Raw genomic sequence first — 15,500 nt, 5'->3', positions numbered from 1 at the left:
ACATTCTGCAGGTGGCTGTAACGTAACTCCAAATGCTCTAGATGTGTGAATAGACAAGCGCTTGTCTTTATGTCAACCATAGCTAATATTTTAAAGACCTGTCCACATGAGAAAAAGTGATCAGAATAATACACCTAGAATTTAAAGTAGCTACAGTAGTTCTTCCTGTTGTGCATAGCAGCAGGATGGGGACTCAATTGGAGATAAAGTATCTGAATTTCAGGAGCTGGACCACACCTCCAAACACGCTCCTTCCGGTTCTCATCTATATAGGTTCCCCCAGTTCTACAAGCCATTCATTCTCATTTACGTGCCCCACCCTCCATCCCCTTTTCACTTCTTTAACTTCTTTACTTCTATGGGGATCTGCCAGGCCCAGGAGCCGCTGTCAAACCTAAAATGAGGACTTGGGCCCAGCGAGTGAAAAACAGGATAGAGGCAGAGTAAAAGTTAATACCGTAATCCAACTCTTGAATACAAGCTGATCTTGTACATTGGTGGGCACTCACAATGCAAATCAGGTAACAAACACACAAAGGACAAAGGAGCGGCTTTGCAATATTACACGATTTAGACAATTAGGAATACGAGGAAACAAAACGGTATAGAATAACAAGGAATGTATGAGGTATAATAACGACACTGAACAGTCTTACCGGTGTTCCCATCAGACAATGTGTATCAAATATTTGTGAATGATTCCCATGTTGCAGGCATGCCTGGTCCACACTACAGAGACCATTCGAGTTCGTTACTTCTTGGACCATCTGCTGGAGTACCGAAGGCCTGTCATGCTGGTTGGAAACGCTGGCACCGGGAAGTCTGTTCTGGTTGGGGAAAAACTGGGATCACTGGACGCAGAGAAATATATGATCAAAAATGTCCCTTTTAATTATTATACCACATCTGCTATGCTTCAAGGTAGGAATGATTTAAAATGGCAAATGGCACACCTCTCTGTTTAAGCTGTGCATCTGAAGGACTGTAATTGATTAAATAACTGTGCTAAGCTGTTGCATGAGGTCATAGTACTGATGGAGTTTGCTTTTTTACCCCTCATTCATAAAAGACTGATAGAGTATTGATTTCACCAAGCCGGCTATGCAGGCAGTTCGTGACTTTGATACCATCGTGTATCTACTAAAAATCTGCGATGATTTTGAATCTTAGTGGCTTCGACCTCAAGGTCAAGGTCAGAGGTCAAGTTTTGTGAATGTGATAACTTAAGAATGTGGCAACAGAGGATTTTTATCCCATAAATGTGTTTACTTGGAGACTGAGGGGTAGCACTGGAAGTCACCAGTATTTCTTCTACTGATGCTGACCAACTCACAGTGATCCTTACAGAGAGACATATGAAATCATGATTGCATGATTTATATAGCCATAGCTGTGTTTCTGTAAGGTTACTCAAAAAATTTGAAAACATCAACATTAATATAAAAGTTATTTTACATAATTTTACAGTTTGTTTTACATAAATATTGTAAAAAAAAAAAAAAAGAAAGGAAAAAAAAGTAGAATATTTTTATGTTAAAGGATATGTATATTATGGAGCCCCGCAGGGGACATGGGAGAAAAAAAAATTAAGACGGACTTTTGCGAGATCTCGCAAAACTATCTCGGGATCTCGCAAAAGTTTTGCGAGATCTCGCAAAAGTCCGTCTTAATTTTTTTTTTCTCCCATGTCCCCTGCGGGGCTCCGTAGTATATGATCTTTAATCAGGGATACTCGGTCTTTTCTGTGTTGGGGTCTCTGTCAGGACACAGAGTCCCAGAACAGAGCAGCCAAATGTAAATTACTGCAAATATAAATAACAAATCTGTGTTTGTCTTTAGCTGCTGGTTAACCCTGTGAAGTCTAAGTCATCAGAGACAATTGCCTTAGAGTTAGTGTCAGAGTCGTCATGACAACTTGGGCCTCCGAAGGTTGAAGATACAGTTTATCAAAAGGAATACATACGTACATCCATGCAAATGTAGCATGGGTAATGCTGCTGATCCGAATCTTTATTTTCCATATTGGGACACCTCAGACTGCTTTAGTGCCTGTACCCTGTGTCCTTGTGTCTTTTTCTTGTCAGTGCTTAACACACAGAAATGTCTAACTGCTCTTTGCATGTTGCAGCTCACTTGAAATGTCAATTAATATTTTTCTTTTTTTTCTTCTTTTATTGTAAATCACACTGAGACCTAAAAAGTTAAAAATACTAAAACAGCAAAAAGAGAATAATAGAAAATTATATTTCGTATAGTGGAATAATTTTTCTTACATATTAGTTATCATTGCCTTGGGTGTTCTTCTAAAGTCAAAATGACCCCAACTCCCAGATTCGAAGCTACTCTGTAAATGCTGTTTTTCAGTTAAAGTTTCCTCTGTGCTGATTTTCCTCTTTCTGCTGTCTGCTCTTTCATTCATCTCCCGCACAGCTGTGTTAGAAAAACCCCTTGAGAAGAAAGCAGGGCGCAACTACGGACCCCCAGGCAGCAGAAGACTGATCTACTTCATAGACGACATGAACATGCCTGAGGTGGATGCATATGGCACGGTTCAGCCTCACACACTAATACGCCAACACATGGACTACAACCACTGGTAAGGCGCTGTCATTTATCATGTAGCTGTGCAGTATCCACACATGTATGGGAGAGAATATACACGTGCTGCTTGAAAGAGGAACATTATACTTATAGGTTGTGCTGTCAGAGGTGATTTTCAGAAAATGCTACATCAGCACCGCTTTAATTGCTCAAATGATGGACAGTTTTGACAATTTCTCCCTGTATTAACAGATAAAGGGATCATTCAGATAATTGAGTGCCAGTAGCTGATAGCTGTGAAATGTTAATAATTCGCAGCTTTCCTCTGAAAACTCCCTCATTTTAGTATTCACAGAAATCCCTGCCTTAGTATCAATATGCTACAACTTTTATGAGTGTCAAAAGTCAAATGTGGGAGCAGGCTTGTGTGATTTGCCTTAAAAGGATTTTGTTGCTCATCTCTCTGACACAGTGAAGCCATTCTGAACATGGTTCCACTGCGTCAGACACAGGCTAACTGGCTTAGACACGGTCAGCCCATTAGAGATATGCAAGGAGGATTTCAGGTATGAAATTTAGAGGAAGGAGGATGCTGCTGTGCCACGCCAGCTTAAGTGGGAGCTGAGGCGTCCATATCTGCAAAAGTGTGTGTGGGTGTGTGTGTGTGTGTATTAGAGACAGGGGGCATGAGTATTTTTCTGCATGCAAGACTGTTAAAGAGTGATTTTTTTCTGCATGTGTGTGTGGACTCCCAGGTATGAGCGTAATAAGCTGCTTCTGAAGGAAATACACAACGTTCAATACGTGTCCTGCATGAACCCCACAGCTGGCAGCTTCACCATAAATCCACGGTTACAGGTACACACACACACACACACATTCGGCCTCCCAGCACGCTGTGATCCACTGGTTATGCAACTCGCTGCTGAGGTTTCACGTGCACTACATCTCACACGTTATCAGTTTTTCTTTAAATTTGCTTTCTGAGTTTGAATTCAGAACCATTATCGACAAGTTTAGCAGATGTGAATTTAGCCCAGTCCTAAACCCTTTTCACTGACCTTTACTTTTAGTCTAGGACTAAGTTAATCTAAATATGCTGTTTTACAGTCATTTATTTCTTCCTTGTGAATTTGCCAAATTGTTTGTTTCTCTCTTTGTTAATTTGTCTGTTCCTTCATGCAGAGTTGATTAGATTTTGACAAAACTTTCAGGAAGCGTTAACTCCATCGTTTCTCAACATTATAATTCAGCATTTAGAAAATTAGACTGGTTTGCCTGAGGGTGGTGCCGCATTTATTCTTGCCTATTTGTGTGGCTTTGCGTTATCACACACACAACTAATCTAATGTAAGAAATTAGAAAAGAAAAAAAGAAAATATCCCAATATACATTCATGTGGCTTTCTGCCGTACAGAGGGGCTATACTACAGAAGATTTCAGGGTCAGAGTTAAAGAAGTTGCAAACAACTTCTGCAAATATATAGTATTAGAAACATAACAAGCCAGTGTGCAGCATGATGAGGACTTTGTAATGTGATATTACAAGTCACCATTCAGTACTGATTCACAGATATAGCAGAAGTGTAGGCATATTGTTTGGTATTTTTAATATACAATACAGAAAAACGATGTGGGTAATTTTAAAAACCATATCATCACATAGTTTTTCCAGCAGAGCAGCTCCAATTCCATTATTTACAGTATATCCAGCCAGCGTGTCTATTACATGCTTTGCTGTGATGTCAGGTTTATCCAGCCCTGTCTCCAACAAATGTAGCAGAGCAACATCACAGCTGGGTCACATCAAGCTGCTAGTTTTTAAAATACATTGGTTTCAGTCTAAAGTAAAAGAAAATGCACACCCCATTCAGTAGCTTAGGTGCAGTAATAATGTTCTGTATAACTTTATTAATGGCATCGTTATGGCGAAACTTTTGTTTATTGAGGTCCTACCGACTGATTCCACATGGATTAAGATGTAGGCTTGACTGGGCCACTGCAACACCTTGCTTCTATTTTGGCCTCTCTTTCGTTAACTTGCTGGTGTGCTTGGGTTCATTGTTTGACTATAGAATATTTTCTGTCAGCATTTGTGATCAACTCGACAACTGCAAAGTGCCTAGGTCTATTTACTACAACACTAGTCAAATTTATTCGTGTAGCACTATTCAGACACAAGGTAATTTATAATGCTTTACAAAGGGATGTAAAGATGACATTTATGTAAAGCATGCACAAACAGTCGTGATAGAAATGTTTTACAACCATTAGAAAAACTAACTCGTTTGATGCTTTGAAGAGTTGTTTTCCATGTTCACAGTTGTCTATCTGTCTCTGCTGTATGAATCTAGTTGTTTCAGTTACAGTCTCAGTAAAAGCAATGTCAAAAGAGCAGTAAAACTGTGGGAGGACAGAGTCCTCTATGTTATGTCCCAGGGAAAGCCGTTTGACTCTGCACTGCCATGCCTAATCTGAGACCATATGTAAAACGGGGAACCATCCACTAGAAAATAATAGAGATGAAAGGTTAAGAAGGAGGTTGCAGCCAGAGTGGAATGAAAGACAATAGATGTATTATTGGGAAGGGACGCAAGGCCAAGAGCGTTGGAGGTAGATTCAAACTGTTCTGTCATGGTGTAGATATGAAGTTGAGTAGGAATAGTGTGAATAGTGTTATAAAGGTAAAGAGTGCCAAACAGGATCAGAAGTTAGAAGCTGGAAATTGAAGGGTGAATGTTGTCACTGGATGTGCCCTGTGAGTTAGATGTCAGTTAGAAGAGAAAGAGGACTCCTGGAGTAAGTTGAATGAAGTGGTAGAGAGTATCACTAGTGGACTGAGAGTGGTGACTGGACCAGACTTCAGTGGACATGAAGTGAACAAAGATGACGAGGAGCTGTTGGGTAGGTTAAGGAGAGGAATGTAAACAGGCCGATAGCAGTGGATTTTGCTAAAAGGATGGAAATGGCTGTGTTGGACACATATTTCAGAAAGAGTGTGGAAAACAGGATAACATATAAGCGTGGTGGGAGGTAAACTACATCCTCTGCAGAAGGTGCAGTGTAAAAAAGATAGGAGACTGCAAGGTGGTGTCAGAGGAGAGTGTAGCTAGGCAACCTCGGATGTTGGCTTTGGAAATCAAGAAGAGGAAGCGAGGGAAAGTAGACGCAATGATTAAAGGGTGGTAGTTGAAAAATAAATATTTATTTATGTGATTTTAATGCTCTGGCTCGGTTGTGAAGCACTTTATGAGCTTTGTCTCGAAAGGTGCTATAAAAATAAAATTTTATTCTACTTGCTTTACTGTTACTAATATTGTGCAGAGTTCAGGGAGGAGCTGAGACGGGCTCTGGGTGGTAGGGAAAAGTTATCAGAAGACTGTGAAAGTACAGCTGAAGTGGTGAGGGAACCTGCCAAGAAGGTGTTTAGTGTATTTTCTGCACAGAGAAAATAGGACAGGAGACTTGGAATGGAATTGGTGGAATAAGGAAGTAAAGGATTATTTAAAAGAAGATGCTGGCAAATAAAAAGTGGAACAAGCAGAGATGAAGAAAGTAGACAGGACTACTGGGAGGCTTGGTATACGGCAAAGAGAGAGGTGGTTAAAGGATTATGGCGAGTTATATGTGAGGCTGGACATAAGGAAAGAGAAAAGGACCGGTGAGGCACAGAAACTGAGCTGGAAAAGATATGCAGCTGGCCAGGAAGATTAAGGATACAGATGGAAATGTACATATGAAAGAGTGGAGCTGAATAAAGAAAATGTTCAGAGGATTAGTAAGCAGAAGTGAGGGCAGCTTTGAAGTGCATGAAGAACAGAAAGGGGGCTGGTCCAGTTGATATAATGTTTGCTTTCAGTGTGTTGATGAAGGTGGAGGCATGCTTTGGAGAGAAGAGCGGAATCAAGACAGAATACATATGTGAGAATGAGAGGATAGACAGGTGTACCAGTAAAGCTGTAAAGAGTAAATGTGGTAAAACAAACATCTGTCAAAGATCAAGAATTTAATAAGTGAAAGAATCAAAACACAGAGTGAGACTGACATCAATTAGTTGTCGTTTGAGCATTGTTTGCCATATTGTCACTAAATGATTTTGTGGCTAGCATCATATCTAACATCTGAAGGAGTAGATCAACAGCTGCAGGGCTTAGATAAGAGAACAATGCTGCAGACTCCAATTTAAAAGGACTTTAACATGAACATCAAAACGTTCTCACAGAACATTCAGGTCCAGAGTGTAATGCTCAACTGTAGGAAGATTGTTGGACTGAATTCTTTTCGATACTGTTGCGATTGCTTCCTCTGGTAGAAAAAGAACAGATGACGGTAGGTCAGGGTGCCGCTTGTCATTACACTGAAACAGCTTGTAGAAAAGTTAGTGAGACATGCCTGCAATGAAGAGGTTGGGGGACAAACTTTGGTACATGGCTACAGCGTTAAAGAAGAGAGAGATCAACGATCTGAAGGTATTTAGTGTACTTTATTAGGGGCAGGAGGAGGTGATTCAGCAGGAGAGATTTCCAGCAGTTGTACTATCAGTGCTGCAGACATGATAGGTAGGAGAGTAAAACACTCCGTCTGTCTCTGATGTTTTTTAAAAACGAACTTTGTGGAATGAGAGAGCAGGTGTAAATACTAATGTTTCTAGGGACTGTTTTTTAACTGTGGAGTAAAATACACTTGCTGCTCCAGGAAATATTTCAATTTATTAAGTGGGGAAAAAAGCTTTACAAACCTAGCAGGCCCTATGGGAAAATGTAATTGTCCTATAAACCTAATTACTGGTTGTGTCACCCTTGGCAGCGAATTGCAATCAAGCATTTGCGATAACTGGCAATGAGTCTTTCACATTGCTGTGGGGGAACTTTGGCCCACTCTTCTTTGCAGAATTGTCTTATTTCAACCACAGGAGGATTTTTGAGCATGAAGGGCCTGTTTAAGGTCATGACAACACATCTCTATCAGATTTAAGTCTGGACTTTGATTACTTGTGTTTGATTACACGCTTGTTTTCCCTCCTTATAAATGAAATTATTTACCAACTGCATTTAGTATTCATTTGGGTTATCTTTGTCTAATATTAAAATTTGAGTGACGATAATTTCTCACAGCACTTAATTTTCTTTATCTTGTTGTGGAGCAGCAGACATCCAATAGAATGAGGGACATTTTTGTTTAATAAATGAAAGTTTTGGTACTTGGCTAAATGCAGATTATTTCTGACCTTGTCCTCTGCAGTTAGATTAAAAATGACTTTTGTTTACAGACACAAACTCTGACTGACCTGGAGTCACACACTTTGTACACCCAGACATTCACCCTGTCATATTTAAATTCTAAAGTCATTCTTGACTGGGTGACAGCCTTTCTTCACTTATTGCTGCAAACACCCACAAGGTGACCCTTGGTTTCATTCTGGAAACAAACCGACTGCATAATAAGTGACAAACATGTGTTTACTCTTGCCTCCTTTATGCTCTGCCCCCCTCTATAGCGCCACTTCTCAGTTTTTGCCCTGTCGTTTCCCGGAGCCGAGGCCCTGAGCACCATCTACACCTCCATTCTGTCTCAGCACCTGAGAGGAGAGGGTTTCAGTGCTGCCCTGCAGAAAAGCTGCTCCACCCTTGTGCAGTTAGCCCTGGCCTTGCACCAGCGCGTCTCCTCCGCCTTCCTCCCCACCGCAGTCAAGTTCCACTACATCTTTAACTTGCGAGACCTCTCCAACATTTTCCAGGTACTGAACACATACACCAGAAGGATTTATCCATGCAGAAATGATTTGAGAGGTATGACCTCAAGCTAAACTTCTCACATACCTCCATAAAGTTGGGAGCTTTTTTCCACATCACTCCTTTTAACTTGCTCCTTTCTGTTTCTACGGCTCTGCTTCCCATGCGGGTAGAGCCAGGCTTCTATCACTAATTTCTCATCTAAATGATTATTGATTTAAGAGCTGAGTCTGAAAGCCAGAAATAAGTCTGAAATAAGTGTAACAGAAAATAGAATGGATTTGCACTTCCACGGGTGTTAGTGATGATTTAATGTATTTAAATGAATATAATATCAGAGCGCTGTAGCTGTCAGGGGAGAAGCTTTTGGGGCAATATTTCTGTCAGAATCCTCCACGGTTTCATGGAGGGCAGGCTCTCATTTAACACCCTCCGTTGTATAATTAATGCTTTAAGCCACTGAGCTATAGGAACTAGATTTTTCATAATTTTAGCTTGGAGTTTACAGAGGACCAACTGAGGTCCAACTGAGTTTTTCACTGTGCAGAATATATAGGTGTGAAACTATGCTAGTTTAGATTCTTTTCTAATCCTGATTTTTTTTTTCATATAGGCTGAAATTTCACTCCAGAGTTTGGGCAAGCAAAACTCACAAACATGACAAACAAAGCCGGTCAGTTAAAAGCAAAAACTGCCCAAAAATACCAGCAATCAAAATCAAAATAGCAGCTGAATCCAAAAAGGCCATTAGCAAAAGCTTAAAAGGACAGCAATCATCTGCCTGTGGTCTGCCAAGCACGTCGTGTGGTTCAGAATGACTGGTACATGATGGACCTCAAGTGACAACTTTCACTGCCCCGGAAGAATGTAGACAAGTTCAAATTCATTGAGCACAAAATGTAAGTGCAGGGAGGCAGCAGGAGAGTCTCCAAGTGTAACTGTATAAAAGCATACAAAAAGGAACGCAGCTATGTGCAATATTGTTATTTGTGCATATTTGTCACAATATCAAGATTTTCCTTTAAGTGGTGATGCAGTGCTTACGATTCACAGTGAGGTTTGAACCTGGTGACCAGCTGAGTTTGCAGTTCCTCTGTGTGCTTGTGTGGGTCTGCTTTAGGAATTCTGGTTTTCACAATCCAAAGACTTTCATGTTACATGTGATTCTAAATTAGCCGTAGGTGAATGTTAATGAATGGGTGTCCAGGGTGTATCCTGTCTTTTGTCTTATTACAACCGGGAAAGGCTTCAGCACCCTCATGTGCTGTTCATTTATGGGTGGATGGAAAGTTATTATTCACGTTTATTGTGACCCACGCCAAGGATGGTGTGGATCGAAGAACAGCAAAACCAGTGGGGACACCACTGTGATGTGGAGATGTGGGAGTGTCTTTAGTTATCTCACCAGAAACAAGAATGGTAAAGACAGCTCTGTGCTGCACACTGGAGGGCTCGAAACAGCAACTCAAGAAGCTAGAATAGCTAGACCTTCAGGCATTGATAAAATACCAACACTTAGTGAATAGACAAGTACACAGTACAAAAATATTTTAGCATTGCCAAACACTGAAGAGAGCAATATTAGATGCCAAAATTCATACAGTCCTACATCACTGGGTTACGGTACTTTTCTATAACAGATAATGTGGTAGGCCTCACTGAGTTTAAGGAAAGAAAGAAAAGAGAGAGCCAGATAAAGTTTTTAAACCATCCCACCACACCTGGCAAATCACTGCATGATGTAGATGCAATGTCAGTGTTCAGCCGTCACAAGGAGAGACTCTTTTTAGACCAGATTGTCAGATGAAGTATGCTGAGCCTTCTGCACTTTAAGATTAAAGCCTACTTATCGTCCTTGCCAATGCACTCGCCCTGACCACCTAAAGACTTAGCTTCTAGGTCCTAGATCACACACATCGCTGCCGTCAAAAAGTTGGGAATTAAATTGCACCACAACACTTTGAAGCTAGTGTTTAAATAAGCCATTCTGCCTCTTTCATCAAAATCTTTTTTTTTTAATTGGTCTGCACAGCGAGATCGGACATCTAATAACCACAAAGAGGAAACAATGTCAAAGCTGTCTCCTCTCCCCATCCTGAGAGGAAATGTAAAGAAAGCCAGAAAATGGACTCCTGGAGCTTATTTGAAGTTTTTTTTTTTACTCAGTTCTCGCCGCAAAGACCCGAGGACAGGTGGGTAGAGGCGAGAAACCTCTTAGCTTACAGCTCTGCCTCGGCAGTATTTTCCCAGCCATACCTCTGTGCTTTTACACCTTCAAAAGTGGGAAAGTATTTGGCTTGACAGTACAAACGTTTCCTCTCATTTCAGCTATGAGGCCTAAATAGTTGTCAGTCAGTATTTACTAGCTTGATGTTTCAGATGTTTGCCTCAGCTGAGATAATTGGAGGACTTTTTTTGTAATTGATTTTTTCCTCTTTTCTTCAAAACTTGGAGATGTAGCCAGAGGAAGCTGTCTCATTATAATCAACACTAATGAGGCAGAAAGCCAAGCTTAGAAGCTCTGTGGGAGCTTGCAGTGGTCTGTGTAAAGGTGTTTTTGAAAATGACAAAAGGAGCGGGTCCACAAAACAGTCAAGGCTGCATCTTGAGAAGATTGTTGCTGTTTGCTGGCAAAGTTCTAAGGTTAGTGGAGGTTGCTGAATAGTTAACAGGAGCTAATACTTTCTAAACTTTACCTTCCTTTACTCGCCAACTTTTTAAAGTACCCTGTCCTTAAAAAAGTTGGCGAGTAGACAGAGAGCAGACACATTGTCTCCATAAATCTTCAGTTTTCCTGGGCTTTAGTTTGATCATTCCACCCTGCGGATTAAACGCACTATAAGTGAAGTACAGTAGCCAAATTCCACTAATAAGGCTAGACAAACAGTTTGCCGTCCGACTGGGAGCATTGTCAAAGAGCTCCGTTTGCCAGCGTTCGTTCTCTGCCATGACCAGCGGGCATATCCATGGGCTTGTCTTCTCCACGTCAGCCTAAATGAGCTCCTCGACGCTCGAGAGGCGAGGGAGGAGACGGGGGGAAAGATGGATGTGGAGTGAAAGAGGAGGACAGAGACTAGGGAGAGAAAGAGAATACACGATGGTGCAGAGAGACCAAAGCCAAACTGTACTGACTACACAATATGTCTGCATGATGTTCTGTAGATAGTCAGCTGGGTGCATTTGTTAGCAGGGGAAGCATTGTTTGGGGCTTGGAGCAGCTGTCAGGCTACGAGAAAAGCGAGCATGCTGCAGACAGAACGACAGACAGATACATGCCGACACCAAGTGCTCTCTAATCCCTCTCCTCTGAGTTGAACAAAGCAATGAAAGATCAGGGGCACGGAGGATGAGATAGTATGCCAAAGTCAGCTGGATAGAAGAAAAACAAAGTTCTGTCTGCTCTCAGTTTGTTCAAGTGATACTGCTAACAGCTAAGGCTGTGATTATTACTGTTATATAGAGTTAGGTGCCATATGGTGTTTTGTTTTGCTCAAGCACACTTGTACACAATGAATGCGGGGAGTCGTGATTGACACCATTAAACAAAGAAATGAAGTAGAAAGAGCTGGATCTATTAAAAGTCAAAAATATGACATCATTCACACATTCTCGTGGAAAACGTCTTAACTTTGGTAGAGCCGGAGTGGTGTCCATTACTCAGGCTAGGTTTGCATCTTAAGAACACTCATCCACACCCAGAGCACACCTCCCATCTGCACAATTACACAGTGGATTTAGCAGCCAGTTGTCTCATTCAGCCGGCTCAGATATGGAGTCAGATCAGACTCAGCTGGCTTTACCCCCGGAGATGATTCTGTTGATTAGAATAAGTTCTGGGGCTGGAAACACACAGCATCTGCTTGCCTCTGCCTCCTGGGTAACGCTGTGCAGAGGGGAACAAACAGTGCCTGGGCGCCTCTCCAGCCTGTTCTCATCCTATACGGCACCTGTTATGTGACGCGGTGAGACTGTTACGAGATCCGCCTGGCTTCATCGTCAGCGTCCCCGTGGGAAAGCCGTCGCATCACACTGGCTTTCTCTAGAGATGCATTAATCATCAATCATCCACCAAACACTCATCTGCTCATTGTCGTGACTTTTTTGTTTTAATCTAAGGGATGAAAAGAAAAACCCACAAAAACAATAAATTAAAAAAACACATTCATGTTCAGCCATGCTGGCTCAGTTGTTTTATAGATATTGTTGAGTGCAATTACTGCTTCTGGCCAAACTCAGAAGAAGATGAATCTTGATGATAGCCAGAAATAAGCTCTCACTTTTCCTTAAACACCACCATGGGGTTTATATTTTTAGTTGTCTCCAATTGCCATAAAATTTAAAACAGATATGCATCACAGCTTACTGTTAATAGGGACTAATTCTGCTCATTTCCATTTCCTCCATGTTTTTATTCCTGGACCTCGAGTAGCTTTTCATGATTCACATTTCAAAATAATCCTTGTTTTCTTGCCTTTGTGTAGCTTCTCAGTTCATCGCCTCTTAAAGAAGTTTAAGCTTTCTTCCTCCTCTCTAAGCTAACTTTCTTGTGATTGGCTGCCTCTCATAAACACATGCCCTAGATAATCATAGCATGATACCCCTCAGTGATATCAGAAGGAGCCAAGAATAGAAAAAAAGCTGTCTGATTCAGCATTTAGAGCAATCTGATTGCTCAGTTTTACGCTAACACTTCATTCGTATGTCATTATTTGAAATCTTGGCTACTTGACTCATCAGCCTGTCAAAATTTTCATTCATCAAATAGCTTTGTATTTACATGTTGAATTGACACAGGTTTTGCTCAAAATATTCACAGTCCAAAGAAGATGAATCAGACTGATCCCCCCCAGTTTTGAGGTGGGGGGGGGGGGTTCTTTGATTTTAACCTGACTTTTTCGTGTCTGCAATGGATTAAATATTCAGTTTATCTACTAAAGTTTTATTTTTAAGACTCTTAACACTTCCTGCAAAGTCTTCAGTGTGCATATGTGTCTGCGCAGGTAAAATATGTAAATTGCAGCAAGGCAGTAATTATAGCTCAGTTAGTACCATTATGGTCCAAAAGGACTAAAATTTCCATATGCAGTTAGTTTCTAGCTCTGTTGAGCACGACTCCCTCTCCTTGAGACGTGCTTTCTTAGAAACCCAGCAGTGGAGACAGTAGAAGCAAGCCCTCCAGTGCATTCCAGAGCTGGTATCAATAAGAACAGACATAAATAATAGGAGCTGGAGTGGAGCTGGATTGCAGTGTGGCTTGTATTAAATTCTTCTTTGCTGTCATACCTTGGAGGTCATGTATGAAATCTGAAATTCTTTGTTAACCAGCACATATCTGAAAAAGTGCATTAAACTTATAATAAATGACTGATATCCAATTAAAATGTAGGTTAGAGCATAAGATTTGTGTTTAAAGCCTCTGTGGGAATGATGTGTGGAGTCTGTGCCTGATTTATTTATTTCTTTTTTTGGTCACTCTTCCATCTCTGCACGCAGCAATACCCTTGAGACTACACGCTGAAAGAAAAGTGATCCCATATTTCTTAGTTTTATCTGACACACCTCCTAACAGCTTGTCCACTCAATATCCATTGATTTACCTGCAGTGAGTGTGCTGTGTTTCCCTCCTCGTTGTGGAATAAACGGAATGAAACTTGAAACCTTCCTCCCTCCTTTCCCTGCTCAGGGCATTCTCTTCTGTACCGGTGAGTGTCTGAAAGCCCCCCTAGACCTGCTGAAAATCTACCTGCATGAGTCGAACCGGGTCTACAGAGACAAGCTGGTGGAGGAGCAGGACTTCCAGCTTTTTGATAGGCTGCAGGCAGACACAGTAAAGAAGTTCTATGAGGTGAGAGTTTTACAAAGTTCAGCGAAGGAAGACAAGAGCGGGAGGCTGGAGGCTGGGGAGGGAGGGAAGTGCGGGATCATTAGGCTGCCTGCTCTGTGTCTGGACCTGGACATCAGTGGCCAACACAGCGAGGAGAGGAGAAAAAGGAATGTTGGGGGAGAATATTAATCAGTGTGGTGTGGGGGTCTGCCTGTCATGTCCGTGCTGTCAGCCTGGCAAATTGGAAAACATTTTAATGGTTTTCTGTCCACTGCTCCCTCACTGCACTCCCTAGCTCTATCACATGCACACTAGTCATCCCACAATGAAGAACCTGACAAGTGTATGTGTACATACACACACAGAAGGAGAAGGGAGAGAATAACCCTGCTCATGTATAGTTTTCACAGCTGGCAGCTAAGGTAAACTTATGACATTTTGCCCCTGTGCCACAGAGCAATATGCAGCATGGTTTACTGCTATATTTTTACATGCAAACAAGACAATGTTTAGAGACTTTTATAGTCTCTTTAAATACTACAGCTGAACGTGATAAATATGTAAGCTTGCAAAAGAGTAGAAAAATAGTCTAATTCATCACATCTACTGCAGCTATTTGTTTTCCGAGGAAACCAGCGTGCTGAACAGACACACAGTCTTTCCAGTCAAATGTTTGGGGCCTAACACTTCCCAGAGTGAAAATGAACTAGGTCACCCTCTGCGCAGCTGTGATATTCAGCTGTGTCCCTGTCCAGACTGTTTAGGCTTAACACTAATGTTATGCTGACAGGGGTAGTGTGTGGGTCTGTATGTATGTTTATCGCTGAAATGTGTGTGTGTGTTTGCGTGTGTGCCTCCTGAGGACATGGAGGAGACTCTGGAGCAGACCAGAGAGATGAACCTGTACTGCCACTTCGCCCATGGTCAGGGGGAGGCCAGATACATGGCCGTAGAGTCCTGGAGCAGCCTAAGTAAAACTCTGCTGGAGGTGCTGGATAGCTACAATGAGGTCAACGCCACCCTAAACCTCGTGCTGTTTGAGGACGCCATGGCTCACATGTGAGTGGAAGTTTGAAACCCCGGGGAGGAGGAGGACTACAGATAGAGTTAAAAAAAATGTATCTGTTTTTTTATTGTCTGTCAAGACAGTCGGCTGGCTTCCAAGGTATTTTAGGATTACCGCTTCCATTTTATAGACTGTCAAACATAGAGACAGGTGAATCTGTGAAAAAATAAAAAATAGCATATATCATGACAATTTAATCCAGACTGGATGCTCAGTCTAAAAGTATTTTGGTTGCAAGATTCAGAATCAAAAAATCAGTCGTCATTAAAGTTGATTTTTACAAACAGTCAACAAATTCCACAAATAGCCAAATACACCAGTCCTCTGTGCCACAGTT

General features: G+C 41.5%; 1 protein-coding gene across 1 annotated transcript in view; it reads left to right on the top strand.

Annotated features, from left to right (window-relative positions):
- The window catches only part of dnah9 (dynein, axonemal, heavy chain 9), a 186,516-nt gene that overhangs the window by 65,688 nt on the left and 105,328 nt on the right, over window positions 1–15,500 (top strand). Inside the window, exons 44-49 of the mRNA XM_085465473.1 lie at window positions 714–921; window positions 2,431–2,596; window positions 3,297–3,399; window positions 8,039–8,278; window positions 13,957–14,118; window positions 14,960–15,156. Of these exons, the coding sequence (XP_085321599.1) occupies window positions 714–921; window positions 2,431–2,596; window positions 3,297–3,399; window positions 8,039–8,278; window positions 13,957–14,118; window positions 14,960–15,156 (1,076 nt within the window). The remainder of the gene's footprint in view (window positions 1–713; window positions 922–2,430; window positions 2,597–3,296; window positions 3,400–8,038; window positions 8,279–13,956; window positions 14,119–14,959; window positions 15,157–15,500) is intronic.

This window comes from Copadichromis virginalis, linkage group LG8 (assembly GCF_057382275.1).
Source record: "Copadichromis virginalis isolate Kocher_CV1m ecotype Utaka linkage group LG8, C_Virginalis_male_GT1.1, whole genome shotgun sequence".
NCBI classification, from domain to species: Eukaryota; Metazoa; Chordata; class Actinopteri; order Cichliformes; family Cichlidae; genus Copadichromis; species Copadichromis virginalis.
This window is presented reverse-complemented; position numbering and strand designations above follow the sequence as displayed.